General features: G+C 47.4%; 1 protein-coding gene across 1 annotated transcript; it reads left to right on the top strand.

Moving 5' to 3' along the window:
* Nucleotides 1-1,399: 1,399 nt before the first annotated feature.
* Nucleotides 1,400-7,271, top strand: NUDT19 (nudix hydrolase 19). Its single transcript, XM_042438291.1, has 3 exons — nt 1,400-2,641; nt 4,051-4,258; nt 6,450-7,271. Exons 1-3 carry the CDS (start codon nt 1,940-1,942, stop codon nt 6,683-6,685), a joined length of 1,146 nt encoding a protein of 381 aa, XP_042294225.1. The 5' UTR covers nt 1,400-1,939; the 3' UTR covers nt 6,686-7,271.
* Nucleotides 7,272-9,489: the final 2,218 nt, after the last annotated feature.

The raw sequence follows: 9,489 nt of genomic DNA, 5'->3' as shown, positions 1-9,489 counted from the left end.
AGTACAATACAAAGTCAAAATAAAACATAACAGGCCTCTCTCCCCCTCAAGATGGTGGTCGGAAGGAGGGCTTTTTCTTCTTTCAGGCAGGCAGTTGGAGCTTATGCATATAAGGGTAAGGCATTTTCAAAATTCCCCCTTGAAAATGTAAAACACTAGATACACAGAGGCTGAAATCCTAAGAAGGCCTGTGTCTTCTATTTCTTTGGGACACCTAAGAGATACAAATGAAATCTAACATGAGGCCACTTTTAACTGTACTTTTGTGAGACTGCCAGAGAGTTCTGGTACCACAATGAACTATAATTCCCAATATTCCCTAGCACTGAGCCAGAGCAGTTAAAGAAGTCTCAAACTGGATTACTTTTGCAGTGAGTTCTGGACCTCTTAGGAGCTTATTGCATGGACAAAAAACCTGCCTGCCTGCCTCCCAACAGGATGCATCCAGGCCACAAGATGTCACTGATTCTGCTGGGCGAGTGCAACACGGCTGCATCCAGGCTCCCAGGCATGCTTTGGAGGTTGCTTTAGTGGCCTCCAACATGCGCCTGGGACCCAAGATGCAGCCAGACTGCACTCGCATGGCAGAATCAGCAGCACGTTATGTGCAATAAAATGGTGAAGGGTCTGGAAACCATGCCCTATGAGGAACGACTTAGGGAGCTGTTTAGCCTGGAGAAGAGAAGGTTAAGAGGTGATATGAGAGCCCTGTTTAAATACTTGAAGGGATGTCATATTGAGGAGGGAGCAAGCTTGTTTTCTGCTGCTCCAGAGAACAGGATCTGTAACAATGGATGAAAGAGATTCCACCTCAACATTAGAGGAACTTCCTGAGAGTAAGGGCTGTTTGACAGTGGAAGACAGTGGAGTCTCCCTCCTTGGAGGTCTTTAAGCAGAGGCTGGATGGCCATCTGTCACAGGGGATGCTTTGATTGAGATTTCCTGCATGGCAGAATGGGGTTGGACTGGATCAGGGCCCTTACGGTCTCTTCCAACTATGATTCTACGATCATCCCCACTTGCACCACACAACCCACCTGCATCCAACTGGGGTGCAGCCAGGTTTATTGTCCATGCGATAAGCTCCTTACTTTCTCTACTACTAATTGTGTTCTGTGGGTGTGCTTAAAGAGCCCAGACCAGAGCATCTCCCATGTAACCACCTGTTCTCTGTTTTAAACATCTGCCAATGGGGAAGCCATCACTGGAGAGGAACCATGGCAGATAGAGAGGGGTCTTATTTCAATCTGGTTTCCTTCTTTGCAACGGTTTAGAACCGGTAATCCCCCCCCCCCAACACACACACAGAATCTACTCATCCCAGCAATACCTTACTTAGATGTTACAATGCCATGCCATATACCCTCCAGCATTTCAGTGTGTTCACGATGATGGGAAAAGTTATTAGCCAGGAACAACACACAAAGCTAGAAGAGCCTGAAGTCCCAGATCTCTTTAAGAGGAACAGTTTGGGAACCATTGGTCTAGAAGCAGTGGACCCCAAACTGTGCTCCACCTTGAGGGCCTTTGGACTTCATCTCCCAGAATCCCAGGCTATTGGCCAACGATGGCTGAGGCTTCTGGGAGCGGAAGTCCAACGTCTCTTTCAAGGGCAGAGTTTGGGGACCACTGTCAATTATAACTCTAGTACATTATGTGCCTAAATCAGTGTTTCGGGGCTTCTGACTCCATCTCCCAGAATCCCACTCTACGGAGCAACGTGGCCGAGGCTTCTGGGAGTTGAAGTCCGAAGGGCCTCGGAGCCTGGCTGAGGCTCGAGGATGTTGGGAAATGCCAGGAGGCGGCGGCGAAGGGCGCGTGTGTGGCATTAGCCCCAGGAGGCCATTGCCCTCCTCGCGGGGCCCTCCTCCTCCTTCCCTCAGAGGCGCGGCCTAGTCTTTCCCCGAAGCCGCTGGGAGGCCTGAGGAGAAGGAGGAGGATGAGCTCCCGGGTGCGGCCTTGGAGGGAGGCGGCCACGGTGCTCCTAACCGCCGGCGGCGGAGGGAGCGGAGAGGTGGTGGCCGGAGGCTCCTTCGACTACCAGCTGCTGCTCCTGAGGCGGAGCCCCCGCAGCGCCTTCCTGCCCAGCGCCCACGTCTTCCCGGGCGGCTTGGCCGACGCGGCCGACTTCTCCCCGGAGTGGCTGCCTCTCTTGCCCCCGGAGCCTCGCTGCAGCGGCCTCCCAGGAGGAGCCTCCGCCAAGGCCCCGCTCTTCGCCGCCGAGAGGCCCGAGCTGGGCGCCGCCGCTTTGCCCGGAGAGGTAGCCTTCCGCCTCTGCGCCATCCGGGAGACCTTCGAGGAGGCCGGGGTGCTGCTCCTGGCGCCCGAAGAAGGAAGCGCCTCCTCCTCCTCCTCGGCCTCCCCGGCTTCGCTGCTTCCTCCGGAGAGGCTCCCTCCGCCGGCGGAGCTCTCCGAGTGGCGGCGGAGGGTGCAGCGGCAACCGGGGAGCTTCCTGCAGCTCTGCCGGCTCTTGGGCTGCGTGCCCAACCTCTGGGCCCTCCACGAATGGAGCAACTGGCTCACCCCGGTCGGAAGGGAGGGCCGCGGGGGAAGGAGGTACGACACCGCCTTCTTCCTCTGCTGCCTCGGCCAGGGGCCCCCCGAGGCTTCCCACGACGAAGGAGAGGTCACCGCCTGCCAGGTGAGACCTCGCTCCCTTCCCTAACTCCTTCTCTGGCTCACTGCTATGGAATTCTGGGAGATGGAGTTGGTTGTGGGGCCCAGAGCGGAGCTCTGCTCCGGGCCCCACAACAAACTCCAACTCCCAGAATTCCATAGCAAAGAGAGATTTTGGACTTCAGCTCCCAGGAGCCTCAGCCACGTTAGACCATAGCCTGGGATTCTGGGAGATGTAGTCCAAAAGCCCTTAAAGGGTAAAGCTTGAGGACTCAGTCCCCATCTAGCACTGAGGGAGTAATTCCTATCAAAGCACTGAGGCTGAGAAAGGAGGGCTTGCTGCCCAGGGTCACCCAGTGGGTTTCTCTTCTCAGATGGGGAACCAAGGCCTGGTCCAGTGGCCTCCCTGGGGTTGGTGTCACCCCCTCCTCTTCCAAGGACCACCTCCATCTCCTCCCATTTCACACCATACAGAATCCATAGGGATGCTTGTTTGCGCAAATGCAGTGGTGGTCCCCAAACTGATTTTGGACTCCGGGTCCCAGAAGCCTCAGCCACGTTGGTCAATAGTCTGGGATGCTGGGAGCTGGAGTCCCAGATCCCTTCCCAGTCCCAGGTAGAAGGTCCTTCTCCTCCTCGCTGCTCATGCTAGACCCATGGATCCTGTGTGGTTTCATCCAAGGCCAAAATCATATTGGCTGCATCCGCACTACTGCAAAAATAACCCAGTTTGATAGTGTGCAGTAGGAATTGGGTTTTATGTGTTTGACAATATAGCCTATAACAGACAAGATAAAGGCGCATACTATTTCCTTTCAGTCTTTTAATCTTATATTAATAGTCTATTATTGGGACCAACTACCAGGATGCTTCACCTGCGTGACCAAGGAAGACACAGGCATGAATGTTTGCCTAGCTGCTTTGGATCCAAACCGTGTTGCTCTTTGCATCATGGCCACAGGGTTCACTGGCATCTGGAAAGTAATGGATTTCACCACCAGACTTTGCAATGACTTCTGCCATTGCGTAAATCGTCATTTCTGATCCAGTCCATAGTACCAGCTCAAGGCCAGTGTGAATGCGTCAGGAGCTGTCAGTGAGGTTGCCTTGTCAATTTCTATCTTACTCCACACATCAAGAAGTGCCTCTTGAGTACTGGCCTTCGAGTTCTTTATGCATTCAAAACTTAAACTATATCATGGTGCTTTAAAAATAGGTCAATCGTGTGTCTTGTTTGACTGTCAGTGTAACCCTCCTTTAAAAGATTATCAGGAGAATAATGGGACCTCACATGGCTTACAAAAACTAAAAACAAGATAAGCGGAAAAGATGATCATTAAAAAGATTAAAACACAAATAATCAAATATTCAGAAGGCACATTTCATTGGGAACTTTAGACCATGGAGACTGTTTTAACCTTCCTTCTTTTTCAGTGGTCAACGCCCTCAGAAGCTGTCGAACTCTTTAAGTCGCAAGACATCTGGATAGCACCGCCGCAGTTTTATGAGTTATGCAGGCTCTGCAATTTCTCGTCTCTTCGCGATTTGCATGCATTTGGCTCCAAGCGAGCTTTGGAAGGATGTGAACGTTGGATGCCTGTTCTGTTGGTTGCTTCAGATGGCCACATGCAGATTTTACCAGGTAGATGAAAATGAGGTTTAATTAGGTTGCTTATTGAAGTAGCGATTGGTTTTATTTACTGTCTTCAGGCAGTATGGACCAGAATCCACTTGGTGGCATGCCAATGTAACCTGGGGCTAAGGCAGCACATACTATTTGGGGAATATTGTGGGAGAAAGATTTTAATAGCTCCTTGCACAGCCCCTCTCCTTCACAACGCCAGCGCATACCCACTGTAGCCATTTGGTGGCCCAGGGAACATCTGGATGTATATCTGCATTCTAGCTCAATTACATTTCCATCAGACGCTTCCACTGACACAACCCAAGGTTCAAATCCCTGCTTGGCCACGGAAACCCACTTTGTAACCTTAAGCAAGTCACACTTTCAGCCTCAGGGAAGCAAAGGAAAACTGCCCGCCTGAATAAAACTTGCCAAGAAAACTTTATGATAGGTTCACCTTAGGGTTACTACAAGCCAGAAATGACTTGAAGTAACCACACAAATTTAATTCTATGCCTTCCAGCTATTATATCCAGGGTTTTTGTTTTGTTTTGTTTTTGGTTTGGTTACAAATAGTTGCATTTGTTTCCGTGGTGGTATGTAAACTAAAGCAATTGCTGTGTTCAAAGAAGAACATGCCACAGCAGACCATGGGTTCATGCACACTCCTTTCTGTGTGCAAGAGGGGAAAGTTTAATGTTTTCAGTCATGGAGAACAGCGGTTTGTTCTAACCAACAGATAGGTCAAACAAGGATCTTGATTTATTTGAACTATAGTTGGAACAAACTACAGTTCCCCATATTCTGATGCAATAGGAAACCAATTTCTTCAGAAATACGTCAAGGAGCTTTAAACTTCCTTCCTTGGTGCATTTAGATGGAAGCATGTGAGCCCAAAGCTGGTGTTTCTTTAATCTTTTTAATGCCGGTCCTTAATTTATTGTGTTACATCTGAATGGGAGATATGTGTATGTACCTGGAACATGCAAATCTGATTTTCCATTCTATAAATATATATAGTCTGCCCTCCATGTTCATGGGGCTTAGCGGCGCAAGACTCCCATGAAAGTGGAAAAACCACAAATGTGCATGGCCAGTGGTGCCCCAGGCATGGTGTCATCCAATACAGAGGGGGAGGCAATGGGAAGCTTACTCAGTCGTCTGCCTACCTAGGGCTGCCTTGTGGTAGCTGGGCAAGTGAGGCAATGGAAGAAAGGAGGAGGCGCATGCACATACACATGGCCTTCCTGGCTGCTCTGTCCTGGGCTGCTTCTCTGGGGGGAAAGAGAAGGAAGGAAGAGGAGGAGCATGTGCGCATAGGGAGCTGCAATGGCAGGGGGAAGGAAGCAGTGCCCTTCAGAAACTGACAAATTCACAAATAATCAAATCCACAAATATTAAGCCTTCATATTGAGGATGGAGCAAGCTTGTTTTCTGCTGCTCCAGAGACTAGGACCTGGAGCAATGGATGCAAACTACAGGAAAAAAGATTCCACCTCAACATTAGGAGGAACTTCCTGAGAGTAAGGGCTGTCCGACAGTGGAACACACTCCTCTCTCGGAGTGTAGTGGAGTCTCCTTCCTTGGAGGTCTTCAAACAGAGGCTGTATGGCCATCTGTCGGGGATGCTTTGATTGTGATTTCCTGCATGGCAGAGGGTTGGACTAGATGGCCCTTGTGGTCTCTTCCAACTCTATTATTCTATGATTCTATGAAATGTGGAGGCCTAACTATATAATGTAACATACATTTTGACACGGAGGCCCCCTTTATTGGTGCATTGGGATCCTTTAATGCTTGCCCTGATGTACAGTGGTACCTCGGGATACGAAATACCCAGGTTACGAATTTTTCGGGATACGAAAAAATCCCATAGGGATTTATTGTTTCGGGTTACGAAAGTTTTTTCGGGTTACGAAAAAACTCCGGCGCTGTTTTAAATGGAGCCGCGGCGGAGCCGCGGCTTTTTCCCCATTAGCGCCTATGGCAATTCGGGTTACGAAGGTTTTTCGGGTTACGAAATTAGCCGCGGAACGAATTAATTTCGTAACCCGAGGCACCACTGTACTTGCATTTAGACCCTCTTACGAAAAATTATCTCGCGAACCACTTCTCAGTCTTTGCAAGCTTCCATCCTGCTGTCTGATGGCAAGATTACTAGAGCACTGTATATGTATAACTGTAGATTTATATATAATTTAATTTTTAGGTGATGAGCTATACCCAGAAGATCCTGATCTGACAGGGGAAAAGAAACCAATTTTGACGTCAGATAAAAAGATTGAAGAACTAATGAAAGGGGCTAATAAACTTCACCGGATAGTGACCCAAAACCTTAATCACGTTAGCGTCCACGTGAACATCCGACAAAAGTACAAACACATCAACCCACTCATTATAGACTCTAAAGCTGGAAACAGCGCAGACTGTAATAGCAGATTGTAATATATTTTTTTCTGATATTGGCATTTTTAAAACAGTTAATATATTTTTATATACAAGGACCCATATGGCAGTTCAGGGTGACGACGTTCTTGTGCCATTTTATGTACATACCTCAAGCCTAGTGCAAACGTATTTAGTGTTGCAGCTAAATATTAGTCTAAATGTGCTAATTCTGGAGCTTAAGAACCTGACCTTTGTTTATACAGTTATGGATTGAGGTCACTAAAGTGCCATGTGGCGTTTCAGCCATTTAGCCTTGAAGAGTACTGGGATAAGCTGAAGTCATTTGGTATCGATATAATTCAATATCTTCAGTTATTCTGCTTTTGTCATCTCTTAGATGCAGATAGTCCAGCATGTTTACTTACCGTGTTTGTTCACATTGACTTCGAAATGACTACTTAAGATTCAGGTTTTACATCTGTACAAGTCCTTTTAAGTTCAATGGACTGTTATTAATACGACGTTCAGAAGTTCTGCTTTTGGGACCGGAAGGCACTTGGCTAGAAATAGGGAACTATGTCTATCTGTAAAGCAAAGCAAAGTTTATAAAGTGCATTTTTAAAATAAATTCCATGGAAATATATTTGGGTTCAAATATTTTATTATTTCAAAAAATGCTAAATGACAATTATTTATAAATTAGACGTTTTGTTTGACGCTTAATTTATTCTTTACACAAATTTTTGTTTAAAAAAATAAATGTTTATTTTGAATAACGTTGCTTTCCTTGACTGCTTTCATCAATGCTTACCTCCTGAAATTCAATTTGCTTTCGAAATGACAACAATTTGTTAAAATGCATGTATTACGAAGGCGAAAAACAATGGAGGGACAAGCGCCTATATTACGTTTACATATCTTCGTTGTTATTTGCATATAAACGGCAAGGGTCAACCTTGGTTTGCTATTTCTCCAGTGCGGATGAGGCCAAGGGTTCGAATCCCAGGGGCTCAGCCTTGGAGACCCATTGGGTGACCCTTGGCCAAGAAGTCACACTCTCTCAGCCTTAAAAGCCAGAAATGGCTTGAAAGCACACACAACAAGCAATAATAATAACAACCCAGTTTGAGACCAAGGCTTTAAACTGCCTTGGCTCAATGCTAGGGAATCCTGGGAGTTGTAGTTTTGTGAGATCACTGGTCCTTCGCTGTGAGACTACCATAAACTACAGTTCCCATGATTCCCTAGCATTGAGCCAAGGGCAGTTAAAGCGGTGTCGAACTGTGCTATAAATACTTTAACTCTGTTATTGACTCTGGACAGGGTTGTCTCCCCCTCAGAGCTCCTCAAATCTACAACCGCCCGCCGCAAAGGCCAGGCGGCGAATGAGCCACGATTATGTGTGACACTCCAGTCCAAAGGGTTGGTCAGTAGCCAGCCTCGCTCTCAGAGTCAGGGCTGGAGCTGAAATGGGCAAAAGTCACCAAAAATGCACTGAAATAGAGCCAGGCACCAAAATCACACGAAAAGCCCTGAAAAGTCCCCGTTTTCGTGTGAAAGTCACCACATTGGCCCACACCCGCACGCCTCCACTGAGGCCCTCTGTCACTCTGATTGGCCTCCTTCCCAATCACTTAACGAATATCTGTCTCTTTATTGGACGACAGGTCGGAATAGCCCGCCCTCCATCAATAAGAACAATGTGGGACTCTTCCTCCCCCCATTGGCCTCTTCCCCAATCACTTAACGGGCATCTGTCTTCTTATTGGACTACAGGTCGAAATAGCCCGCCCTCCTCCACCATATATATAAAAACATATATATATATATAAGACTAATGAGGGATTCTTCCTCTCCGATTGGCCTCTTCCCCAATCACTTAACGGACACCTGTCTTCTTATTGACCAATAGTTCGGAATAGCCCGCCCACCGTCCGTCCTTCAATCCAAGTTCTATGCGAGGAGGGGGGAGACAAAAAGAGATAAAATGGGGGAGAAATCTTCCTTTTTTCCCTTCATGGCAACAGTTTAGAGTTTCTTCCCCTCCCCTTACAACGAGACTCACAGCGACATCGAGTTGTGTCAGCGGTTCTCTTTTAATCTCATATTTCATTTCCTCCCTTCTCCCCCCTCCTTTAATGAATGGTTTAGCCCAAGGTAAACTCTCGCTTTGGAATGGCCGCGAGGCGTGGCCTAATTGGTGTCCTTTTTTTAACGTTAGCGCTTGAAAGGGAAGCCCCGCCCCCTGGGGGTGTGGCGATTGGAAGGCATTTCGGGCCAGAAGGCGTCGAGAGGCGAAGGAGAGTGGTCGCGTTTTGTGAGGGCTCCTTTTTTCTGAGGTGAAGAAGGGAATGACTTAGTCGGCATGATTGAGGAAAATTAAAGCCCTCAGAGAGCCAACAACCTGCGATAGGGATATTTTTAAAGGAGGGCTACGTCCACACTGGAGAAATAACCCGGTTTGATCCCGCTTTAACTCTTTTTCTGGCTCAAGGCTATGGAATTCTGGGAGTTGGAGTTTGTTGTGGGCCTGGGGCCCACAACAAACTCCAGCTCCCAAAATTACATAGCCTTGAGCCAGACAAGTTAAAGTGGGATCAAACCGGGTTATTTCTCCAGTGTGGACGTAGCCTATATAACTTCTTATTCTTCTTACTATTATTATTAAGTGATTTTTAAAACACCTCATACTCTTTGGAAACCGCCTTGGGCCTTAGTAAGGCCAGGTAGAACTAGTGAAAAAAAGATATTATTACTATTATTATTATTATATTTATTTGTATCCCCCTCTTTTCCCCAGAACTGCATTAAAACAAACAAACAAAAACAGTACAATTGAAAAAGCAGAAAGAAAAAAGAAC

The sequence above is a fragment of the Sceloporus undulatus genome, chromosome 8, assembly GCF_019175285.1.
Source record: "Sceloporus undulatus isolate JIND9_A2432 ecotype Alabama chromosome 8, SceUnd_v1.1, whole genome shotgun sequence".
NCBI lineage: Eukaryota > Metazoa > Chordata > Lepidosauria > Squamata > Phrynosomatidae > Sceloporus > Sceloporus undulatus.
This window is presented reverse-complemented; position numbering and strand designations above follow the sequence as displayed.

Bases quoted from the DNA above. Each gene is read 5' to 3' on its own strand.
- NUDT19 (XM_042438291.1), top strand. From the start codon at position 1,940: ATGAGCTCCCGGGTGCGGCCTTGGAGGGAGGCGGCCACGGTGCTCCTA. The intron at 2,642-4,050 runs GTGAGACCTCGC...CTTCTTTTTCAG, and splicing joins GAGAGGTCACCGCCTGCCAG to TGGTCAACGCCCTCAGAAGC. The intron at 4,259-6,449 runs GTAGATGAAAAT...TTTAATTTTTAG, and splicing joins CCACATGCAGATTTTACCAG to GTGATGAGCTATACCCAGAA.